Genomic DNA, 25,864 nt, shown 5'->3' on the forward strand with positions numbered 1-25,864 from the left:
TGCAGCCGGGTAGCGAGGAACAGCATATAGTGGAGTGTTGCAGAGGGGAGTGACGTCCAAGGTAATAACATTGAATGGAATGGTGTACAGTGGTGTGGCACACAGTTGAGTATCATACAGTGGAGTGGTGTAGATTGAAATAGCATAAAGTGGAGTCATGTACAGTGGAGATGCATACAGTGGAGTGAAGTACAGTGCTCTGGCATACAGTGGAATAGCGTAAAGTTGAGTGGTGTATATTGCTGTGCCGAACAGTGAAGTGAAGTATGGATGTAGTTGAGATTTTGAAGGACTGTAGATTGTGATGTGCAGAGTAACACAAGGCAGTAACTTGTGCTGCATTGCGTTTCTGCACATGTACCAAGCAAAGAAGGTTGGCATATGGTGGCTTTGTGTAGTTTTCTAAATGTTATTAAGTATTGAGATTCTTTTCCAACCTCTGCCGCATTCTCCTGGGATTAAGAGGAAATATTAACAGCTGCTGTATAGCTCTAGGCCATCGCCAGAAGGGCAATGCTTGCTGCCCCGGGTGTGGATGGCCCTTGAGTAGGGCTCCCACGGAGTTGGAGAACCAATGTGCTTGGATGCCGGGCCTGGGAGCTGCGGTAAGAAATGCCACTTGTGCTCTTTTGAACACTCGGTCTCTGAGCAAACATGCTCAGGATCTTCATAATCTACCAGAATGCAAACCCACATGTCTTTTTCTGACCGAGACTTGGTTGGGTGAGTCTTCTGGTCCAGATATTGCCAACGCCCTTCCCCCTAACTATTTTATGATCAGGAAAGCCCGGGGAACCGGCAAGGTAGGCGGGCTTGCATTGGTGATTGATAAGTGTTTTGAGTGTTCTATTGTCCCGACAGAAGACATTTATGGGGCAGAGGCGCCAGGCTTCTGCCTGACACTTTCACCCCATCAATCCTGTGCTGGTCTGCTGGTGTATAGACCCCCAGGCCCAATTGTCTCCTTTCATGAGGAGCTCTATGCAGTGATGTCTTCCCTATGTGTGAAGTTCAAGCACTGCCTACTTCTAGAAGATTTTAACATCCATATGGATTTGCCTACAGCGGCTGATACCATCAAGCTCCTAGATATCACTAAGCCATTGGGCTTGTTGCCTTATCTTGCGGCTCCAACTCACAATAAAGGCCACACATTGGACCAAATATTTTCTAATATTCCGATTGTAACAGCTGCACCTAAACCAGTGCTGTGATCAGACCACATGCTGGTGAACTTTGATATCTTATATAAATTCAGGGCCACCACCAGGGGTCTTGGTCGTCAATCCCAGATCCCTCGTGCTTTCCACAGGGTGTCACCGGACTTGATAACACAATACCTGACGGTACATCCTTGCTCGTTCACTGGCGACCTAGAGGAAGATTTAGAGGAAGATTTAGAGGTCTTTCAAATGTGGTTCGTGCAGTGCCTTGATAAGCTAGCCCCTCCACAGCCGGCTCATAAAAACTCCACTCGAGCTTTGCACCTTGGTTTACGCCGGCGCTTAACATCAGTCGCCGGCATTGTAAGAAGGCCTAAAGAGCATGGCGATCGAACTATGAGGAACCACTGAAGGAAGCCTACAGATTGTGCGTTAAGGCTTATCATAAGGAAATCTATTGGGAAAAGAAAGCCTACTTTTCGGGGAGGATTGATGAGGCTACTAACACCAGCAAGGAAATCTTTATGATTGTGAAGGAATTCACATCGCCGGTCTCCATTACACCTAAGTGCTCTTTCTCTGAATCCTGGGTCACCCATTTGGCAGGTTTTTTGCCAATAAAATCCAGAGCATCCAGGCATCCTTTGCGCCGGTTGCACCTGTAGGGGCCGTCAATCTCGTGCCCCTTGTTTTTTTTCCGGCCTTAGGGCGGCCCTCACTGTCTAACTTCCCGCCTCTCTGGCCTAAAGCTTCACTGGATTTTTTATCCAAAATGAAATCGGGTTCCCCGCTGGACCCATGTCCTGCGAAGTGTTTAGCCAAAATTGCTCATGTCATTAACCCCATCATCAACCCGATTTTAAATCACTCTCTTGAGACGGGTGTGGTGCCACAGGCCTGGAAACAAGCGCTGGTTCTGCCCCTCTTGAAAAAGCCAACCCTCGACTCTAGCATCCATGCGAACTATAGGCCTATCTCCTTGCTCCCGGTCCAGGCAAAGGTCGTGGAAAAGCATGTACAGTCCGTTCTCTCGGATTTTGTAGAGACACATGGTGTCCTTCATCACACCCAGTCCGGGTTTCGGGCGAACATGAGTATCGAAACGGCACTGTTAGAGATGTCAGAGGCTAGCAAAGAGGTCCAGGATGGTGGAGGAAAAGCATTGCTGGTGTTATTAGATCTATCGGCGGCGTTTGACACCGTCCCCCACAACCGCCTCCTTGCTAGACTCTTGGAGATCGGGTAGAAGGGACGGTGTTCAGATGGTTTGAGCCGTTTCTTTCTGACCGCCAACAGACAGTCTAGGCCCCTCCGTATTCAGCTGTAGTGCCGCCGTGGGAGGTGGGAGTTCCCAAGGGTCAATTTTGAGCCCCACTCTTTTTAACATCTATATGTCCCCTCTTGCGGCGCTGGCTGAATCCTATGGTGCCCGGATAGTCTCATACGCCGATGACACCCAGCTTCTTTTCACGTGTGGAAAGAACATGGACTTCAATGGAGTTGCCTGGAGGCTGTCTTTGCATGGTTCCAACTGAACCAGTTGAAGTGCAACTCTGATAAATCGGAGGTTCTCTTCTTTGGATGTCCTCCAGTCCCCTGCTGGAAGTCCTGGTGGCCCGCGGCTATGTTTCCACCTTCCGCTGACACCTTGGTGGCCAAGAATGTTGGAGTGAAGATGGACACCTGTCTCACTTTTAAATCCCATATTCTCGGCCTGGTTGGACAGTGTTTCGGTCTTTTAAAAATGTTGAAAAAATTCCTTCCACTCCTATCCATTGCCCACAGGAGGACTACGATTCAAGCCTTGATAGGCTCAAGGCTGGACTATGCAAATGTGTTATATCTGGGCCTTCCTGAATACCTCCTATCGCGCCTACAGGTGGTGCAGAACTCGGCGGCACAAGCAGTTTTTGGCCTGAGCCGGAGATCTGGCGCTGCGAGACTTTTGAAATCCCTTCATTGGTTGCCTATACGGAAACGCATTGCCTTCAAGGCTCTCACAATAGCTTTCAAGGCCCTACATGGCACTGGTGCCTGCTACCGCAGGAATAGGATTAGTTTTCATTGCCCATCCAGAGCTTTACGCTCTGCATCACTGTCGCTGGCCACGGTTCCGGCAATTAGGCGTGCTCGTTGCGGGGGTCGCTCTTTTAAGTACCTTGCGCCCCGGGCTTGGAATGCACTGCCGTTGTCAATAAGGCAGGCTGACACCTTGTTGTCTTTCAGAAAAGATCTTAAAACTTGGCTGTTTGGCCAACAATTCCACCTTCTTCCTTGCTCTGTGCCTTGCTGGGTCTGATAGCGCCGGGACACTCTGTTTGAGTAGCTGAGGGCTCTACAAAACTCTGGATAACATAACATAACATATTGTGCTGCTCTTGTGAAATTATGTGTAACACAAGGGTAATACAATAAAATCCCAAAGTAGCCCCCTAGTGATATATTGTCCCATGGTATACGGAGACAAGTTAGTGGTATGCTGTGGTACATAGCGATAACAAGCCATTGTTTAAATGGTTAATGTCCACCTTTACAATTTTAGAAGGTAGCCATAATCCTTTTAGTTGACTTTTGGATTGTTGTGGCTTATGGCCTTAAACATAGGTAAGTAGTAGGTTTTATTGTGGTTCCCAATCTATTGCAATTTTCTTAAAGTAGAAATTGGTATGGATTTTTTTTGGTGTAATTTTCAATATATTTATTTAACCAGTTTACACGGTAATGCGGTAGTACCTAGCACGATCTGTGTTTTTTACCGAAAGTACATTTATTTAATTTTTTTAAGTAAAGCAATATATTTAAGGTACAACCATAATAATGTATATAATTTTTTTGACATAAATAAATATGTATAAAATTGTAAAGACACTGTAGTACACTATATTTATTAAATATTGTGTATTACAGTGGTTTTTCAAACTATATACCTAGGTAGTACCTTGATAGTAACTCAGTACTCTGATATTTTCTAAAAAATATTTAGAAGCGTATAATTATATTTCCCTACCTATTTCCACCTAAAGCATTATTACCTCATTGTTGTTGTGCCCTTTTGCTGCCACGACATAAGATGGCGGGTAGAGCGGTGCCATATGTAGGCCGACGGCTGTGAGCAGAATAGTGTAAATGGACACAAAGTGGATACTTTGTCAAGCAGCACAGTGTAGTGAAGGATACAGTAGCAGCTGCAGATTTATTTGAAGGTTTGTCCCTGCTAATTTTCCAAACTTTCATGGTGGCCAAAAGATGGCGAGTGAAGCAGCGTGATTCAGATGCAGTTAGGACTAAGACTGTGAGCAGAATAGAGGCAGTGTGCGCTCGAAGACAAAGTAGTTACTTTGTAAAACAGTGCAATGATTGATATATTAGCAAGTGCACAGCCACAAAACTATTGAATGTGAATCTAAGATACATTGCAACCAGTGCCTAATTTGTAAACAAATAAGTGCCAGGGCTCTTGTCACATTTTGCCCCTGCATGCTGCTAGTAATAGTAAAAACACACCTACTAACCATCACACTCCTACAAGTGTGAGAATTCAGACTATTCCAGGCCCCCAAAGCTATCAGAATGGCTTGGGCTTTAGGTAGTAGTAATTTTTATTGTATATTAAATTAATAATTGACTGTTGTTGTGGTCATCTTAGACAACACCGCCTTGTGGCAGATTGTCACAAGCGCCGATGCAGAGCACTGGAAATCACCAGCTCAAATTAAGCACTAATTGCAACTGTGTGTCGGTATGTGTGTTTCATGTTGGTCACCACGGAGCAGGGCAGTGTGTGGAATAAAGACAGAGCATGGCTGAAGGTAGAGTGGATACTTGCTTATAAAGTACAGAGAAGGATATTGGGGCATATTACGATGTCAGTCAGAAGGTCTCCGACCTCAGGTCTGAGGCCTTATGACTGACATCGTCGGTTTCAATTCCGATTGGCTGATTTTGAGTCAGTCATTCGGAATTGAAACTGGACAGACATTCCAGCTGGCTTTCGATGGGCTCATGGAACCTGTCAGCCAGTCGGAACCAGCACATAAGCCAAACGGATTGTGGTTTACGCCATCCGGATTACGATGCACGGTTTCTCGCAGGGTTTCCATGTTGGCCTTTCCAAAATGGAAACCCTGTTGGAAAGTGTGTTTTGGGGCCCCCTGTTAATCCTCCACCTTGAGGTACCTGCCACAGGGTGCAGGGATTAACACCACCTCCCATTTCCCTATGAGAGCATGTACTACGGCCGGCTTTCAGCCGTAACACATGCTTCCATAGGGAAATGTCGGAATGCAACCAACCAGTGTTTGGTAGCATCCTAATCAGGTGTTTGGGACCGCCGACCAGCGGTCAGTCGGTCCTGTTTCCGAGACAATGCAAATGCCCCCTAAGTGTCAATGGAACTTGAGAAGGCAAAAATCTCCTAAATAGGTACTGAGTGAGAGCATCGCAACAGAGACAACTGATCTAGTAGGCCCCATTGTTGTACACAGAACCCACTGTTCTAGTAAATATTTCAGGCAGAGGCACAGGCTTCCAGGAAAGAGACTGAACATCCCAGGTATGGAACATTCCCAAAGCTCCAAACAGACATAAACTCCTGCTTACATCTACTGGCTGCCTGTTGCACTGTTGGCCTATACAGACGAGGATAGACACTTCCAACCAAGCGAGTTACTTGGATACAGTGCAACTATAACTGCAGCATTTCTGACGCAGGGCAACCAGAACGGCGGCTGCTCCAGTTGAAAGGGTTGCGCACGGATAGACTGTAGTGCCTACTGAGTGCAGCCTGCAGTGAAAAAACACTGGAGCCAGAGGAGCTTCCACTGCCATGTCTGAACTTCATATGGGGGCATTGGAAGTGTCAATTACGTAAATCACACTTGTTACTCCTAAATTGCGCTACATGTAGCTGTAATACACCATAAATGCAGACTGTAAGCACACTCTGTTGGGACATTTAAGCTCTTGGGGTCAATAGCAGAATGGGAAAAAATCCTTGTTAATCCTTCCATTTGTAGATCTATGTCCAAAGAAATATTTAATCACTTATTCCTAGAGAAGTATTTTTGCTGCATGTCACACCTGGCATTTCTGATGATATTTTTAGACAAACTGAGCAGATACAATAACATTTCAGTAGGGGGGAAGCGCACACAATAAGTAGAACAATGTTGTAAAAGTAGGAATATGGGTTGGGTGACTGCATTGTGATTGTAAAGTGGGTGGTGTGAAGGGCGGCAGGGAGGCGGATGAATGGCCGTAACTCCTTATATGTACTATGGAAAGTGTGAGTTATTAAGTTTGGATGGGGAGTGTGTTCTTTCTTGTCCTGGGGTTGGGGAGTTGGGGAGTTTAGTTTGGGTTATGTAGGTTTAGAAGTATATTAGTCCATTATGCAAGGCATATGTGTGACAATTGGAAAAAGATAAAATGTTTAACATGTAGTACAATTGTATTAGTTGAAATGTGTAGGGATTGAATAATATGACTATACGCTATAAAGGGCAAAAAACCTTTACAACGCGGTCATTAGAACACAATACCTTTGCAATGCGGTTGTTACAATGACCTCATTGTTAGTACACAATGCATTTACATCGCAAGTCTTTACAACAAATTCCACTAGGAGGAGCTGAGGTATTGAAAATTAATTCCAACTCCTTCCCTACTGTTGTGCAAACTGGAGTAGGAATAGTAAATACTGTTCCTAAGTCCAGCGCGAAAGTCGTTGTAAAGAGTTGCAATGTATATGCTTTGCGTACTAACAACACGGTCCTTCTAACGACTGCATTGTAATAATACGCGTTGTAATACATCGAGTAGTAAAGTACTATATTCCTATAAAGTCCATGCATGTTTAAAAAAACGGGGAGCGCATTATGCACTACTGCAAGAGACACATCTCTCAGCATCTGAACGGGAAGCAGTGCGCAAGAGATGCTAGGGCCAGTTGTATGCCACAGCATATTCTGCTTCGCTAGGGGGGGTTTGATATGAGTTTGCCATGGTGTGCCTTTTCAGAAAACCAATGAATTAATTGATCCAGATGGAAGGTATGTAGTGGTGTTGGGGTGTTTGACTGGGTGGGACTTGACTATTGTGGGAGTCTATTCTTTTAATACGGATCTGGGTGGGTTCCTACAGGAGTTAAGGTGGAAATTAGTACCATACATTACACATACTGGAATGGAGCTTGTGAGTTGAGGCTTTGGAAGATCCTGTGTTTTGCAATGCCATAGGAGAGGCATTGAAAACATATTTCCAGGAAAATGATGCTTCAACTGCAGCTCCACTGATGGAGTGGGATGTGTTTAAAGTTGTTATTCAGAGGCACTTAATTGCAGGGATGGTGGGGGTTAAGCATATCCATATGAAGGAGATTGAGAAGTATGAGAAAGTGTTGTGAGAGCTGGCAAGGCCAGGGACGCCAGATTTAAAGCCACAACTTTGGGACAGTATAGAGCAAGTAGTGGTAGATACAGAAACATTGGGTAGCTTTGACTAAAGAAAGTAAATGAGAAGGGCGCATGAGTAGCATGACAAGGTGGGTACTTTGTTGGCCTGGCTCACAAACCCTATAAATAGGGGCAGCCAGATATTGGAGATAGATTCTGATGATGGTACACACCTCTCTACACAGGAGGCAATCAATAGAAGATTTAGAGAATGTTATAAAGATTTATATGTTATGCCATTGGATCTTCCCCCCCAGTTTATTAATGAGTAGTTAGAGCAAGTAGATTTGCCCAGGAATACAGGAGAGGAGGCAAGAGACTTAGGACGGTAAGTAAGTATTCAAGAAGTGAAAGCTGCAAAAAAACAAATGGGATGAGGGTAAGTTCCTGGGTTGGATGGGTTCCATGTGAAATTGTATTCTCCTTATATGGAGGTGTTGGGTCCAAAGCTGGTTATTCCTTATTTGGCAGCCAGCAAAGCAGGGCATAAGCCCTGCACAACTGCTAAATCCTGTTGTTAAAGCCAGAGAGAGCACCAGAGGATGTACACGCTTATTACCCCCTTTCCCTGTTAAATTTGGGTTACAAAAACTGAGAAGAATCTTCACAATGCGCTTATCATCATTAATGTCAAAATTAATACATGCAGATCAGTGCAGCACACAAGATTAGGAGGGTGCTGGCGGTTATGGAATCTGATTTTGATGAAAAGGAGAAAAGGGTGATTGCAGCAATATATTTTGAAAAGGCCTGTGACAGCCTTCACTGGGATTTCCTTTATAAAGTGTTCTTAAAGATGTGATTGGGTAACCAATTTAGTACATGGGTTAAGCTTTTGTATGTGGCACCTACTGCTCTTGTCAAAACAGATGAGGAAACATATTACCTGGCAACCTAGTTACAATGGTTTATACAGTGGATTCATTCACAAAGATTTCCAGATGAGGCAAATTTAGAGATGTTACCAGATTTATACGTGTTGTATAGAATATTTTACTGTAATTTATTGTATAGAATACTCTTGGCCCCTGTCAGAGGACCAGTGTGGTGAATGGCCACTGGATTGAAGTTTGTGTGATACTGTTGACGTTGTGCGCTCCAATGAACTAATACTCATAGGCCCTAATCTCTGGACATGCCTTTGAGATGTTTGCAACAAATCAATCTGGGGGGGATTGAGAGGCTTAGCAGACTGGGCTAATCATAGGGTGCATAGGGTAGGTGATCTGTATGAAGATGGGGTGCTGATACCATTTAAGACTTAAGGAACTTTCTGCCATTAATGAGGGTCAGAGAGGGCAATTTTTATTACATCAGGCAGGGATTACTGACGTATGTCGCCATTGAGGTATAGGTTTAGAAGCACCTAAATTACACATTGCTTGTCAAAAATTGTGTACTACAATGGGTCGCATTATGGTGGTGTTGAGTCTTTATCAGGCATTTAGAAATAATATGATAATGCCCCTTGTAGGTCTTAGAGAAGAATGGGAGGATGATTTGTCACATCCACTTCCAGAGTCGGAATGGGCCAACATCCTTGCAAATTCAAACACTGTGTCTAAAAATGTCAGATTTAAATTGATTCTTTTTTTTATTTACACAGGGCATATCTAACTTCGAGGAAAATAGCTTGGATTTATCAGACAATTGTGGCATGCCGTAGGTGTGGGAAGCAAGGAGTAGAAATGTTACACATGGTGTGGTCATGTTAATTATTAACGAAACATTGGAGGGAGATAGCATCCTGTATTTATGGTGTAATGCATAGCTCTCTTTCTGCTAGGGGGATTTCCAAGATTCACTAGGTGTAAAAAGACAACAGGATTTATTGACTTGGCTCTGATACTTGCTAGATGAATCTGTGTGAGAGATTGTGTAGAAATGTACCCTGCAAATTATTATGTGTAGATCTGAAATTTACCTAGCAAATGAATATGTGTCTATAGAGGCTGTTGCATGGACTTGATTTAAGGGGGTTAGAACTGGGGGTAATGAGTTCTTCCTTCTTAATCATACTCCTGATTCATCTTTCGTCATGGTTTGGGACTCCTTTAAAGCAGCCTCTAGAGGTTTTATTATTAACTTCGTCGCGCAACGAAAGAAACTTCGAGAGGCTAAATCGGCTCAGATCCTGTCAGATATTAAACGCTTGGAGTTTGAATATTACTCCTCATCTTCCGATTCCTCCCTTAAGCGTCTTATCGAAGCGAAGATCTCCTTCAACAAATTCACCACCGAAGCAGCCTCTAACATATTATTAAAATGCAATTCCAGATATTACGGTGGTAAAAATAAGATGGGAAAGCTCCTTGCCAACTATTTAAAAATCCGAAACGAACGTACGAAAATTGAATCTATCCGTACTTCTTCAGGTGTCTCTTGTTTTAAAGATAAGGACATTCTCTCTGAATTTGTCAACTTTTATGATGTCTTATATACCCCTGAATCCGTTCCCTCACCCTCTGATCTTGACTCTTATTTCCAAGCATTGCCCTCCCCTCCTACTTCCCCCGTTAATCTCGCTTCATTAGATCTTGATATTTCTCTAGCGGAGATTTCTCTGGCAGTTTCTAAACTGCGTCATGGTAAAGCTCCTGGGCCCGACGGTTTTACTGTCGAGTTCTACTCCCACTTTGCCTCTTTCCTCCTTCCTAAACTCCTCCTTCTCTTCCAATCCTTTATTTCAGCTTCTGCTTCGAGCGGTTCTTTTCAACAGGCTTTGATTTGCCTGATTCCTAAGGACGATAAGGATCACTCTCTTTGCAAAAATTACCGCCCGATTTCTCTCGTTAACACGGATTACAAAATATTAGCTAAGATTCTTGCTCTTCAAATGGATCCCCTTCTTCCTGACCTACTTGGCCCGGAACAATCTGGGTTCGTGAAAGGTCGCCTTTCTTCGGACAACGCGCGTGTCTTTCTTAACATTATCAGCAAATCTTCCCGTCTAAATCTTCCCTTTGCGGCTATATCCTTAGACGCAGAAAAAGCTTTTGATAGGATTGGTTGGGATTTTATGTTTCGAGCTCTTCACTGGTTTGGCATCTCTCCAGAATTTATTTCCCTCATTTCCTTGCTTTATTCCAATCCTCAAGCTTCCATTTTTGTTAATGGTATGACCTCCGACTATTTCTCCCTGCATAGGGGTGTACGTCAAGGCTGTCCTCTTTCTCCTCTTCTTTTCGTTATGGCTCTAGAACCTTTTCTTACTAAAATCCGTCAGGATGATACCATTTCTGGATTTCATTTTGGCTCCCAGCAGGTTAAATTATCGGTATATGCGGATGATATCCTCTTTTATTGCTATGACCCTTCATCCTCCCTACCTTCCTTTCTCCAACAAGTCTCCTCCTTCTCTGTGGTATCGGGTTATCGATTGAATGTTGACAAATGTGAGGTTCTTCCTCTAAATTCTCTCTGCCTCCATCATCACTTCGCCCAATCCGGTTTCTCGTGGCAACCCTCCAAAATTAAGTACTTAGGCGTCCTATTCGCTCCTACTCTCTCGGACACTCTTAAGCTTACTTTTACTTATCTTACTAAAAAGTTGGATACTAATATCACCCGTTGGCATCCTCTCTTTTTGTCTTGGTGGGGGCGCCTTAATACTATCAAGATGATGCTTTCTCCCCTCCTTCTTTACACCCTTTCCATGCTCCCGATACGTATTCCACTTTCTTACTTTAAAAAAATTGATTCTCTGCTTTTGAAATTCCTTTGGCGCGGTCAACGCTCCAGGATCGCTCTTGCGACCCTTCGACAAGATAAAACTCACTCCGGTGTCCGTTTTCCGGACTTTAGGCAGTATCATCGAGCTTTTTCTATGAAACAAACCGCTCGGTGGCTCTCGGATGTCCCCCCCTTTTATCCTCCAGTATGGCTGTCCATGGAATCTTCTTTCATCTCTCCCTTCACTTTCCGTGAAGTTTTATCCTTCACCTCTTGCCCGGCCCGCCTTCGCACTCCGATTATCTCTCATTGCCGCACTCTTTTCCTTCCCTTCCTGTCTTCATCTTTTCCTTCCTCCCAATCTTTTCATGATCAACCTATTTGGTTAAACTCTCGTCTTCAAATTCGTAATCGCACAATCTACTGGAAGGTCTGGGACTCACGTGGTTTATGTTGGATTTCTCAACTACTCTCTCATGGTGTTCCTTTATCTTTCTCAGTATTACAGTCCTCCTTTCACTTACCTTCCAACACCCGCTCTCAATATGATTCACTTTTACCTGTTCTCATCTCCTTTCTTCAGTCTCTACCTCCCTCATATGATCTACCTATTGACCGACAGACCACCTCCTCCTTGCTAGAATCTTCCCCCTCCGCTTCTTCTCTTTACAATTCTTTTCGTTGTTCAGTAGATAGGACAAAATCTAAGCTTGAAGTTACATGGGAATCTGATTTCTCTCAGGATTGGTCCATCCTTTTTTGGGATAAGATCTGGTGTAAACTTCATAAGACCTCTAGAGCTGCTAATACCACCCAAACTTTGTATTTTATTTATCATAGAACCTTATTTACTCCTCTCTCCCTCTCACGTTTTTCACCTGATACTCCTTCCATCTGCTGGTCGTGCCCTTTTCCCTCAGCTGATCTTAAACACATGCTTTTCGAATGTCCACACATCTCCCAGTTCTGGATTTCCATTTGGGCCCAAATTCAGGAAATCTTCCACCTCCGAATCCCTTTTTCCCCCATTTTGATTTTTCTAGGTTCCCTGTCTCCTGACCTTCCTCCGTCCTCTGGTCATTATCAACTCCTAGACCTCTTAATTGCTATTGCTTTTCACACTATTACCTCTAATTGGAAATGTGCTGCCAATGTGTCCTATCGTTCTTGGTGGAATGCAGTATGTTTCCATCATCGATTGGATACAAACTATGTCACCCCCATCTCGCTAGCTATCAAGCGGGACCTTTTATGGCTCCCTTTGGTCTCTTATCTCTCTTCCACCGCTCCTGCTTGCCCCTCCTTAGCTCCTGATTCTGTTGAGGTTCGCAAACCTCCATGAATTTACTTTGCCTTTTTATTTCATGTCATTTCATTATTTATATGCAGAACGTTTTATTTCTCTTTTTTATATTGTACATGCTCATATTTCACATGCTCATTGTGATATTTGTTTATTATACTTTGTAATTTTCGTTAAGTTGTAATTATTATTATACCCCTTTGCTGTTTCTTCTCCCCTTCCCTCCTTCCTTTTTCCCTTTTTTCTCTTATTTCAATAAAATCAAACTAAAAAAAAAAAGAAAAAGAACTGGGGGTAAGTAGGTTAGTAATAGTTATTATACTGTGTGAATGTTTTAATATAAATGCTAATAAAATTATGTAAAACAAATATAGAAGAACTTCCATTTTCATATGTGTATTTGTAATCTACCCTCATTTCAGGTTATATTGCCTTATTCATAAACTTTCAATTCAAAATGTTTTCATCTGCCTTGCTGACATGTGTTTCACTTTTCTGATCTCAATATGGCCCTTCAGTATTTTAAGGTCCTGATCCTTTTTTAATTTGCTCAGGAAGTAGTCCCATTTTATGTAAAATGGTCTTCACCTTCTGCCTACATTTATAGTAGTTTCTGCAGTTGTTTTGTAGTCTGAACCCATGGTTGTTCACTGTAGTGGAATGAGCTACTCAACAGACACCAGACAACACCTATTTGCTGTCACTTGTTATGTTATAAGGGTTTATAAAACACAAATATTCACTCAAGGGGTATCCAGTCACTGGAACAGGTGTGTAGGTCATCTGCAAGGTCTTAGTTGAAGAGCCAGGTCTTCAACTTCCTACAGAATTCTGGAAGCGAGGAGAAGGCCCTTAGGTATAGCGGGAGCACATTCAATGTTGTGGATCCTAGGTATGAGAAAGTTAGCCCTCCTGTTCTGCTTGTCCGAATGCATGGTGTTTGTGGGAGAGAGAGAGAGAGAGAGAGAAGAGAGAGGTAGAGGTATGGCTGAGGAAAACATGTGTATGCTTGCCAGAACTTCCATTCTAATAAGTCATATCTTGATTGCACATGTATGTCAATACTGTCTTTATGAAACAACTTTTGAATTCACTAGGGCGGTCGCCCTTCAATCTGGGGAACTGGGTCCGAGTCTCTGCAACGACGCTGAACATCCTGTGATTTTGGGAAAATCACTTAATGTTCCCATGCCTAAAGAAAAATAATAATAAATGAGTGTGTACTCATGTAACGCACCCGGTGGTATGTAAAGTGCTCTGATACCCGATTCGGGTCAAGTTTGTGCTATATAAAACTCTGTAAAAATAAACTAGCAAGGAAGGGTTCTTTTTTACATGTATGTCTGCTTTAGGCACAGAAAAGGTTTGTGAATCTGGTCTTTAACGCACCCATTCAGGAAACACTTGCCAATCTGGACCAGAATCAAAAAGGTTTTGCTATGAGGGAAGCGCCACTTTTGTATTACTTCTGGTGTGAGCCTAATTCCCTGCAATATGGTAAGAGTGCTACAAAAGTACATTCCACCTACTCATTACAAACTCTCTGTGAATCGGTCACTAGGTGCCAACCTACCGATCTCATCGAAGCAAAAATAAAAAAAACTAACTTTAGAATGTGTGAATGGGATCCTTGGAAGCAATACAAGTAACTTTCAATATTTTCATAAAATATGTTAGTGTATTACACATTGTTTTCTTTAATTTTTTCATTTTCAGAAACGCACAAAGACCGACTTGAGAAACCTGAAAAGACGAAAGGTAAGTTTTGATTCCCCACTGTATTGTCTGAAAAAATATTTACAATTGATAAATTATTTGGAGATGTGTTGGCTTTAATTCCTTAAAGACCAGAAAACCTGCTACAAAGACATGAGGCAGACAAAGACAAAGACTGAAATTCCTGCAGCTGGAAATTACTTGTTCTGCCAGAATGGGTAATTCCAAGGTGCAGGTAATTATTCCAATTATAAGGTGCAATTTCTGAAATGCGGAGTACATGAGGGCAATTAGTGTTTCATCACCAAGTTTTGCATGTTTTCCTCATATTCTGGGCCAATTTCCCCACTCACATTTCAACTGACTTAACCTGTTGAAAAGTGAAGGAGATCAGTGTTCCTGCAGCACTTGCAATTCTTGATGCATTTGATAACTATTGGTACCTGCAGCCTCTGGAATTACAGGATAGTTGTAATGAGGACCTAAGGTGTGTATCTATGGATTCCTTTCACTAGTCGTCCTCATATTTGTGCTGCTGCAACTGTTCTGTGATGCACATGGAAGACCGTGCTTCACACATAAGCATGTGCACATTGACTTCTCATGGCTATGATTCCTAATGGCGTAACTGGAATACATAATAAACAAATGGATACATACTGCCCTAGCACGTGGGTGATCTGTTAATGCAGTTTCCCATGCCTCCAGCCAGTTGTATGACAGAATATGGGGAAAAACAATATAATGACACCTGACTATTGTGTCAAAAATATAATGTACACAAATATTGAGTTTACAAACTGTGATGTAGACCACAAAATATTCTGTCAAAAAATTGTGAAAGAGAATATCATCAAAAAGGTGAACATATCTACATATTAACACATTGAGCATGATAAGTAATCTATTTACAATAATAAACTGGAAAACCTATGATAATAACATCATATAATTGTATCAGGCAGTGATAAAAAGTGTCATCTCTTTTTTAAACAATATGAACAATAAAGATAAAATACAAAATAATAAACAATACCAGCAGTCAAAAAATTAATCAACACTAGCAAAAGTGTTAGGCTTCATAGGAGTCAAATTAACTAATCTAACTCTTATTTAAGCAAAAGTACGAAAAGTGTTGGACTTTGTAGGAGTTAGATTCATTTCCTACACTCCAATGCAAGCAACAGCAGGGAAAGTGTTGAGTTGTTGAGGCGTTCCAGTTACTATTCCAACTCCAACATAAGCAAAATCAGGCATCGTGCTGAACTTTGGTGGGGTTAGATTCTCTATTACTACTCTCACATAAGAGAAATCAGGGAAAGTGTTAGGGCCTTATTATAAGTTTTGCGGTCCATTGACCCTGAAGTGGGGGTCAGCGGACTGCCAGACTGGTGGTCTGCCTGCTCTAACAGGACATTAGCAGTTGGGCCACAAATATATCACTGCGTCTGCCGAGGGATCGTGGATTTTGCGGTGGTGGTGCATTGGTCAGGCAGGGTAATATGCTGGTGGTGCCGCTGCAGCGCCACTATGCATATTGCCAGTTGCCTCACCACCATCCTTTCTATGTCTGTGAGACCACCATGGAAAGGATGGCGGTGAGGCAACTTAGAGGGCCTCGACTCTGCGCATTGGGTGCATGCAGGGGGGCACATGTTGTGCCCCCCTGTATTTTAGCACCCCCACCTCCTGCACAGGAAGGAATGCATGACATGGTGCAGTCCCTCCTGTGCAGGAACATGCTGCGGTGTTCCCATTGCAGTGCCTGTAAGGGCTCTCCTATAAGCCTTTAAACAGGCAGCAGAGTGGGACCGCCGCAACACAACCGCCCAACCTGTATTCAAGTCTGAACCGGCGGGTGGTCGATTTTGGCTTTGCCGATGTGGGAGGAGGGTGGCGGCATGGCAGCCCCACTCCCATACTGCCACAGTCAAAATAAAACCCTTAGTCTTTGGAAGTGTGAGATTTACTATTCCTCCTCCAATCTAAACAGTAGTTTATATTAACTATTCCGACTCCAATATAAGCAACAGTGGGGAAAGTGATGGACTTTGGAGAGATTACCTTAGGACTTGACAGGGTTACATTTACTATTCATATTTCAATCCAAGCAACAGTAGGGAAAGAGTCTTCGGTGGTCTTTAGATGGGTTACATGTACTATACCCATACCATCATAAGCAAAAACATGGAAAGTGCTGGACATGGAAAGGGCTACATATACCTTTCAAAATCCTAATAATTTCTAATCATATAATTAGATAAATAGCAACAAAATTATTTTAAAACATATTCATAATAAAAAAATTATATGAACAAAAAATTACATTAAATGTAAAAACTATTTTAAAACAAAACCAATTCAACAAATTAAAAAACAGAAACCCCAGAAATTACAATAAACTATAATAACATTAAGAAAATAATTAAATGAAACACATACACATAAACCAAAAATAAATATATAATACATTTAATAAATGTTATTGTTAAATTAATGTATTAAGTAACAATAATTACCAAATAATTTAAACAAATAAACAAACATTTTCATAATTAATTGCCAATTAGCTATCTAACTAACCTAACAAAGAACTTGTCAAATATATATATAATTTAAATAACACCCCTCCCCATTCTCCTGCAAAGTCAATGGAATGTGACTTGCACATAATTTTCTGTTGAACTATAAAGTATGTATTAAAAATCATGAAATGCCCTCAAATAATTAGAATAACAATGAATCAGTTATTCAACTTACAAAATTAATCACCATTATAAGCATTTATTTAACATAAAAAATAAAAAACAATACTTTATTATTTATTATTTAAAAACTTCCCAAACTCTACCTCATCAAACCCAATAACCCACAATTAAATTATAAAGTATTAATCAAATGTAAAAAAATAAAACCTATTATTCTTATGAAAGCAAAAACACAGTAACTTTAGCATGTGGGAATGAGATCATTGGAAGCAATACAAATATATTTCAAAATTTTCATTAAATATGTTAGTGCAATTCAAATTGTTTTCTTTATTTTCTCATTTTCAGAAACTCACAAAGACCGACTTGAGAAACCTGAAAAGACGAAAGGTGAGTTTTGATTCCCCACGGCATTGTCGGGAAAAATATAAACGTCCTAAATTATTTTGAGAAGTGTTGGCTTTAATTCCTTAAGAACCACAAAACCTGCTACAAATAAATCTCAGGCTAATTTATCTTTCTAAGAAACACATGTGGGGCCCAAGTACATGTTTTGGCCCAACACATGAAAGCTGAAATTCCTGCAGCTGGAAATTACTGATTCTTCAAGAATAAGTAATTCCAAGGTGCAGGGAATTCTTCCAATTATAAGTTGCAATTTCTGAAATGCGGAATAGGTAAGGGTATTAGTAAGTAAGTAAGTAAGTAAGTAAAGAATTTGTATAGCGCACTACTCACCCGGAGGGTCTCAAGGCGCTTGAGGGGGGGGGGGGGTTCGTTATTTATTAAATAGCCAGGCTTTTAGTTGTTTTCTGAAGGAGAGGTGGTTCTGTGTAAGGCGGAGGTGGGTGGGGAGAGAGTTCCAGGTTTTGGCCGCTAAGTAGGAGAAAGATCTTCCTCCCATGGTGGTTTTCAGATGCGTGGAATCGCGGCGAGGGCTTGATTGGACGATCGTAGTTGGCGGGTGGGGGTGTAAAAGGTTAGGCGCGTATTGAGGAATTTGGGTCCTAGGTCGCACTTCTCATTTGATGCAATTGATTAACTAATTGTATGTTTTTAAAGTCCGCTTTTAACTTACCACTATTGTTTTAATATTATCACCCTTAGCCCCGTTCCATCGCGGCTCTGTGCCGTTTGTGTGGAGGGCAGGGTCAGCTCCATTGTGCCTCAGCGCTGGCTCACCAATCTGAATAGAGGTAGTGTTTCAGTTGGGGGCGGGGCTCAGGACATAAAATGGCCACCCGGAAGCGCAGCAGTAGAGCGCAGCGGGAGCGCCGTCTCCGCGCCGAAGCCGTGCCAAAGGGGTGCCAGTCTGCGCCAGTCCGCGCTGGGACTGTGCTGTGTGCCAGTCCCCCTGTTCACAACATTCCCCAACAAACACTGAAGGTAATTACCTACTCTAGATCACAGCTTCTGAGTATTGGAAATAGATTCTATGACAGGAAGTGTACCCACTTTGATTTTGGGTCACTGTATAATCTCTCTTACAACGCCTGTGCTAACTGCGCTTTTACGACCACATCACCCCTCTTCCAACACTCTTCTGTCTTACCTCCTGGAGACGATAGCACTAAACACATAAGTTGCGTACTTATAAACACACGCTCCCTCATAAAACACAGGAACGACGTCGCGGAATTAATAACTAGTCAAAATAATGACGTCACGTTTATTACCGAGACCTGGGCAGATCTCGCATCTGGCCCGGATTTTAACATCGCTACTCCAGATGGCTATCAAGTTACAAGACTAGACAGATCATCAGGGAAAAGAGGGGGGGGCTAGCTATTATACACCGAGCTAAGCTAGCCATAAAAACTGAACCGCTCGATTACAATTGCGCGGAAGCCCTTGCCTTTACGATCTTTCTCTCTCCTACACAAACTTTTAAAGGAACTCTCCTCTATCGACCACCTACTTCACGCACACTCTTCTTGAAATCACTTAATCATTTATTAGAACCAGTAGCCGCCAATCAGGACTACACCATACTGGGAGATTTTAACTTCCATTTGGAGAATGATAACGATAAGGACTCGCATATGCTGATCTCTGACTTTCTGGCCGCTGGCCTAGAACAGCAGGTTAATTCAGCTACCCATCAAGCAGGACACACTTTAGATGGTCTATTTACTAACAACGCCCACATTACTATTTCTACAGTGCTCCCACTCACTTAGACGGAGCACTTAGCTGTCAAATTTTCAATTTCAGTTAAGTATCATAAGAACCCCTCTGCCAGCACATGCCCTCCGATCCTTTGTCGCGACTGGAAAAATATCGATGTCACTGCTCTACATGACATCCTGGAATCCACGACACCTGAAGATACACTCGACTCTCACGAAGCATCCCAGAACTATCAACGCTGGCTACTTAAGGCATTAGACCACTTAGTACCAAATAAAAAAACGCAGCCAAATCGCACCAAACCTTCTGCGGCTTGGTTTTCGGAGTCACTAAGGCTCAAAAGACAATGCTGCAGAAACTTGGAGTGGCGCTGGCGCAGGAATTATGATAACATCGATAGAGAAATTTATAAGAATGCCTTGCTTAGCTACAGAAAGTTGATCACAGTTGAAAAATGCGCCTTCTATAGCACACAAATAGAACGTGCTCTCAACTCAAATAAACAACTGTATCAGGTGGTAAAAGACCTAGCTAATCCTCCTGCCCCCCCCCAATTGAACCGTCCCAAATATTCTGCAACAAGGTAGCGGACTTTTTCCAGGCCAAGGTTAGGGATATCTTCGACAACTTTACTAAAATAACGACCATCGATTCAGCCACTCCGGAGACTCCCCCTCGGTCACCAAAACCAAACTTTGAGGTTTTTCTGCCACCTCTGTCCATGGTGGAGCTTATAAATATTGTTAAATCAGGATCATCACTGGATCCATGCCCTCCACGTATCATCAAATCAGTATCCGACCTAATAGCCCCAGTACTCAGCAATATCTGTCATGCCATATTTCAGACAGGTGTGTATCCCCCTATCTGGAAAAAGGCAATTGTTACACCTCTTCTAAAAAAACCCGCACTAAACCCTCTAGAGCCTAAAAACTACCGTCCAATTGCCTCTCTCCCTTACCCTTCAAAAATAATTGAAAAGGTAATGAACCAACAGCTGTCGACCTTTATTGATCAGAATGATCTACTCGACAACACGCAGTTTGGGTTCAGGAAGGGCCATGGGACGGAGACTGCTCTGATAAAAGCGGCAGAGGAGGTCAGGATAATCATGGACAGGGGCGGTGCAGCTATCTTGATACTCTTGGATTTATCCGCGGCCTTCGACACGGTCGATCACTCCATCTTGATCGACCGTGTCGCCGCCTTTGGCATTCAGGGCAGGGCCAGAGCAACACTGGCATCCTTTTTGGCCAATAGAGTACAGTCCGTGAAGATGGGGAGTTATTGCTCTCCTGACTTCACTCTCCCTTGTGGTGTCCCCCAGGGCTCCTCGCTAAGTCCGACACTTTTTAACATCTACGTGTCGGACTTGGCGAGGGTAATTAAGTCATTCGGTATGGGGTTAACATCATATGCCGATGACACACAGCTGGTCCTGGAGATACACAAAAATGGAGAAGCAGTGGCAGTGAATTTTCAGGAAGGCATGAAGGCCATCAGCACATGGATGAACCAGAATTGCTTAAAGTTAAATTCCGACAAGACGGAGGTAATGGTTTTTGGCGAACTAACTCCGTCTTGGTCTCCGGTCTGGTGGCCTTCGGAACTGGGAACTCCTCCACTGCCAGTAGCCAAGGTGAAAAACTTGGGCGTGCTTTTTGATAATAAGCTCACGTTCCTCAGCCATGCCAATGCTGTGGTCTCGGCCTCTATTTTTACTCTAAGAATGGTGAAGAAACTGCTCCCTTTTCTTCCCCCAACTGCAGGTAAAACCCTAATGTCCTCCTTGGTGTTATCCAAGGTGGACTATTGCAATGGCCTACTACTTAACGCACAGGAGCAAGTTGTGAGCAAATTACAGCTTGTCCAAAATGCTGCTGCAAGGATTCTTATGGGGATACCTAAGCACGCTTCTATTTCTCCCACAATTCGTGAGCTCCACTGGCTACCTATAAGAAGCCGGATAAAGTTCAAAGCCATGTGCATTACTCACAAAGCCTGGAACAACAATGGACCTGATTTCTTTAAAAAAGCATTCAAAATGTATAAACCCAGTCGAACACTACGGTCATCTTCGGCCCAACAGCTCCAAATTCCATGCACAAAAAAGGTAACATGGGGAGATAGACGTTTTGTAGTGGCTGCATCAAAATTATGGAACCAGATTCCTTCCCAGATTAAAGACCATTCTTCGCTACTCTCATTTCGAAAACATCTTAAGACATGGCTCTTTAATCAGTAAGATGTCACAGGAACCCTCGTAATCTGCAAACTCTAGCGCCGAGACACCGTAAGGTATTTGTGCGCTCTAGAAATTTTAAAAATAAATAAATAAATAAATAGAGGGCTCTGTGCGCGGGGGTGAGGAGACGGAACGTTATTCTCTTGTTGACGGGGAGCCAATGAAGGTCTCTCAGGTGGACGGAAATGTGATTGTGGCGGGGTAAGTCTAGGATGACTCTGGCTGAGGCGTTCTGAATGCGTTGGAAGTTTTTCTGTGATTTGGCTGTGGTTCCGGCGTAGAGGGTGTTTCCGTAGTCCAGTCGGCTAGTGACAAGTGCATGGGTGACCGTCTTTCTTGTTTCGGTGGGGATCCATCGGAAGATCTTTTTGAGCATACGCAAGATGTTAAAGCATGATGATGAGATGGCGTTGACTTGTCTGGTCATCGAGAGGGAGGAGTCTAGGATGAATCCTAGGTTGCGAGCATGGTCCGTTGGTTTGGGCGCGTTGCCTAGGGCTGGTGGCCACCATGAGTCGTCCCATGCAGAGGGGGATGATCCTAGGATGAGGACTTCCGTCTTCTCTGAGTTCAGTTTTAAACGACTATTCTTCATTAATTTGGCTACGTCTTTCATCCCTTCATGTAGGTTGGTTTTGGCGGTGTCTGGGTCTTTGGTGAGGGAGAGGATCAGCTGTGTGTCATCAGCGTAGGAGATGATGTTAAGGTTGTGTTGGCGTGCGATGGATGCAAGGGGGCTCCTGTAGACGTTGAAGAGGGAGTGGCTGAGCGATGATCCTTGTGGTACGCCGCAGATAACTTCGGTGGCCTCTGATCTGAAGGGGGGGAGGTGGACTCTCTGGGTTCTTCCGGCGAGGGTGCTATGACAGACCGTGTCGAATGCTGCGGAGAGGTCCAGGAGGATAAGGGCAGCTGTTTCCCCGTTGTCGAGTAGTGTTCGGATGTCGTCTGTGGCTGCGATGAGGGCGGTCTCGGTGCTGTGTTTGGCTCGGAAGCCGGACTGTGAGGGGTCGAGGGAGTCGTTGGACTCGAGGAAGGCGGCGAGCTGACTGTTGACGGCCTTCTCTATGACTTTGGCAGGGAAAGGGAGGAGCGAGATGGGGCGGTAGTTCTTAAGTTCAGTGGGGTCTGCTGTAGGTTTCTTCAGGAGGGCACTGAGTTCGGCATGTTTCCAGCTTTCCAGGAAGGTAGCGGTGTTGAGGGAGCAGTTGATGATATCCCGGAGTTGGTGTGCTATGATGGAGTCGGCCTTGTTGAAGATGTGATGGGGGCATGGGTCGGTTGGGGATCCAGAGTGAATGGAGTTCATCAAGCGGATGGTGTCTTCGGTGTTGATCGGGTTCCAGGCGCAAAGGGTGGTGGTGGGGTGCTTCAGTTCGGTGGTGAGGGGAGTGGACTGGTCGCCGAAGCTGTTATGTATGTCAGTGATTTTACTGTGGAAGAACGAGGCTAGAGAGTCGCAGAAGTCTTGAGAGGGAGTGATGTCGTTGGTGTCGGCGCTGGGATTGGTAAGCTCTTTGACCATGCTGAAGAGTTCCTTGCTGTTGTGGGCGTTGTTGTCGAGTCGATCCTTGAATGCAGATTTCTTGGTGGATCGGATCAGCTGGTGGTGTTTGTGGGTGGCGTCCTTGAGGGCGGTCATGTTTCTGTGGTTGGGTTTTTTCGCCAGGCTTTCTCGAGGGTGCGGCAGTTCTTTTTGGAGTTCTTGAGGTCGTCGTTGAACCAGGATGCTTTTTTGCTACCTGGCTTGTTGTGTTGCTTTTTCAAGGGCGCTAATTCGTCAGCGCAGTAGGTGATCCATTGTGTGAGATTGATAGCTGCTTGATTAGGGTCCGATGATTTGGCGGGAAGGTTTTGGCTTAGCGAAGTGGTGAGTTGGTCGGTGGTAAGTTTGTTCCAGTTTCTGCGAGGGACTTGTTGTGGGTGGTGGTGGGTTGTGGTCTTTCTGAAGCTGAAGTGAACGCAGCTGTGGTCCGTCCAGTGAAGTCCTGTGACGTGATTGAAGGAGACGTGCTTGCTGGAGGAGAAGATAGGGTCGAGCGTGTGTCTGGCGTAGTGGGTGGGGGTGTTTACTAGTTGTTTGTGTCCGAGATTGGCGAGGTTGTCCAGAAGGGTGGTGGTGTTGCTGTCGTTGTTCTTTTCCAGATGGAAGTTGAGGTCCCCTAGTAGGATGTAGTCTTCGAAGGGGAGGGCGTGTGGGCTAATGAAGTCAGTGATGTCTTCGCTGAATTGTGCGCGGGGTCCTGGTGGTCTGTAGATGAGGGTGGTCTTGGGGTCGGTGTGAATCTGGAAGTGGAGGTGTTCGGCGGCTGTGAGGGTATCGTCGGAGCTGGTCGTGATGCGGATGGTGTTCTTGTGGACGATGGCGATGCCTCCTCCTGTCTGGTTGATGCGGTCCTTTCAGGTGATCTTGTAGCTGTCCGGGATGGCTATTGCGATGTCGGGTGCTGATGAGGCGTTCATCCAGGTTTCTGTGAGAAAGGTGACGTCCGGCGTAGTGTTGTCCAGCAGGTTCCATAGTTCGATGGAGTGTCTGTGGACCGATCGAGTGTTGAGTAGGATGCATTTCAGGTGGTTACTGTCTGAGCTCTGTTTGGCGTTTGTGGATGTAGAGTGGGTCCTGATGCAGCAGAACTTGCAGGATTGACAGGTAAAGGGACCATGGGTGCGTCCAGGGGCGGCTTGGTGGCAGTCGGGGAGGCGGCCGGTGTTGAGCGCAGTGAGGGTTGCGGCGTAGTACGTTAGGCGGGTGGAGTGATTAATGCGAGGGCCAGGGGGTCTTGCGCTGGGCGCAGTCCAGGCGCGGACAGGCGTAGACGGACTTACCTTTGGCGCGCCTTCGGCGCGCATAGGGCGCGTCCGCTGCGCGCAAGTGCCTCTGTCATAAGTGGAGAGTGGAGGGGGACGGAGAGTGGAGGGGGCCGGGCGAGGGAGGAGCAGCTGGGAGGCGGGAGCGGGGTGTCTAGTGTGGGTGGCTAGTGTGGAGGGTCAGTGGGAGCTGGAGGGAGCGGTGGTGGGGCCGCGGGGGAGCAGCGGCAGGACGGGCTAAGGGCACAACAACAATGCTGGGCGAGATCAGGTCGCGGGCACAAACAAAAACAATCACTGGCACAATCAATGGCACACAATGCAGGTCGCTGGCACAAATAGCTGGCACAAAATTGAGCAATGCAGGCAACGATACCGGGCCGAATGCAGGTCGCTGGCACAGATAGTAGGTCGGTGGCACAGATAGCAGGTCGCTGGCACAGAGAGCGCGATATCAGGCACAGAATGCAGGTCGCATGCACAGATAGCTGGCACAGGAGGGACGAGCTGCGAGAGGAGCGACCAGTTCTGACTGGGTCAGGATGGTCACAGCTCCTTGTCTCGCGTTATCAGCCAGAGGTATATTTGTGGGAGGGAGGAGCAGCTGGGAGGCGGGAGCGGGGTGGCTAGTGGGGGTAGCTAGTGTGGAGGGTCAGTGGGAGCTGGAGGGAGCGGGGGTGGGGCTGCGGGGGAGCAGCGGCAGGGACGGGCTAAGGGCACAACAACAATGCTGGGCGAGATCACTGGCACAGAGCGAGGTCCCGGGCACAAACAAAAACAATCACTGGCACAATCAATGGCACACAATGCAGGTCGCTGGCACAAATAGCTGGCACAAAATTGAGCAATGCAGGCAACGATACCGGGCCGAATGCAGGTCGCTGGCACAGATAGTAGGTCTCTGGCACAGATAGCAGGTCGCTGGCACGGAGAGCGCGATATCAGGCACAGAATGCAGGTCGCATGCACAGATAGCTGGCACAGGAGGGACGAGCTGCGAGAGGAGCGACCAGTTCTGACTGGGTCAGGATGGTCATTAGCGTTTCACCAACATCTTCTGTATGTTTTCCTCATATTCTGGGCCAGTTTTCCACTCACATTTTAACAGACTTTACCTGCTGAAAAGTGAAGAAGTGCAGTGTTCCTGCAGCACTTGTAATTCCTGCTACATCTGATAAGAATACTTACCTGCAGTCTCTGGAATTACAGGACAGTTGTAATGAGGACCTAAGGTGTACTTCTATTAGGTCCTTTCACAAGTGCACTCATATTGGCACTGATGCAATTCCTATTCTCTGATGCACGTGGAAGACAGTGCTTCACACATATGCATGTGCAAATTGTAGATAGGCAATACATGACTATAAGTTGTCACAGCTATGATTCCTAATGGTGTAACTGGAACACTTTGGGGCTGATTACGATCTCGTTGGGAAGGGCTCTAAATGGGATCCTGAAAAAGCTAATCCGATTCGAAGCCAATGTTTCGGAACGAATCGTCCCTCTTTCCGAATGACCAAGTACGATGCGTGACACCAGTCCGCATTGATCAAATCAGTTCCAAACCTGAATCAGTCAGTCGGACTCGTTTGGAGCTGATTCGTGCAGTTTAATTGGGATGGCTTCTAAACAAGCAAGTAAGATGCCGGATCCTGATAGCCGTACCA

General features: G+C 44.6%; 1 protein-coding gene across 1 annotated transcript in view; it reads left to right on the forward strand.

Annotated features, from left to right (window-relative positions):
- The window catches only part of TRDN (triadin), an 865,465-nt gene that overhangs the window by 425,418 nt on the left and 414,183 nt on the right, over positions 1–25,864 (forward strand). Inside the window, exons 11-12 of the mRNA XM_078647890.1 lie at positions 14,307–14,348; positions 17,363–17,404. Of these exons, the coding sequence (XP_078504016.1) occupies positions 14,307–14,348; positions 17,363–17,404 (84 nt within the window). The remainder of the gene's footprint in view (positions 1–14,306; positions 14,349–17,362; positions 17,405–25,864) is intronic.

This window comes from Lissotriton helveticus, chromosome 6 (assembly GCF_964261635.1).
Source record: "Lissotriton helveticus chromosome 6, aLisHel1.1, whole genome shotgun sequence".
Classification (NCBI taxonomy): domain Eukaryota; kingdom Metazoa; phylum Chordata; class Amphibia; order Caudata; family Salamandridae; genus Lissotriton; species Lissotriton helveticus.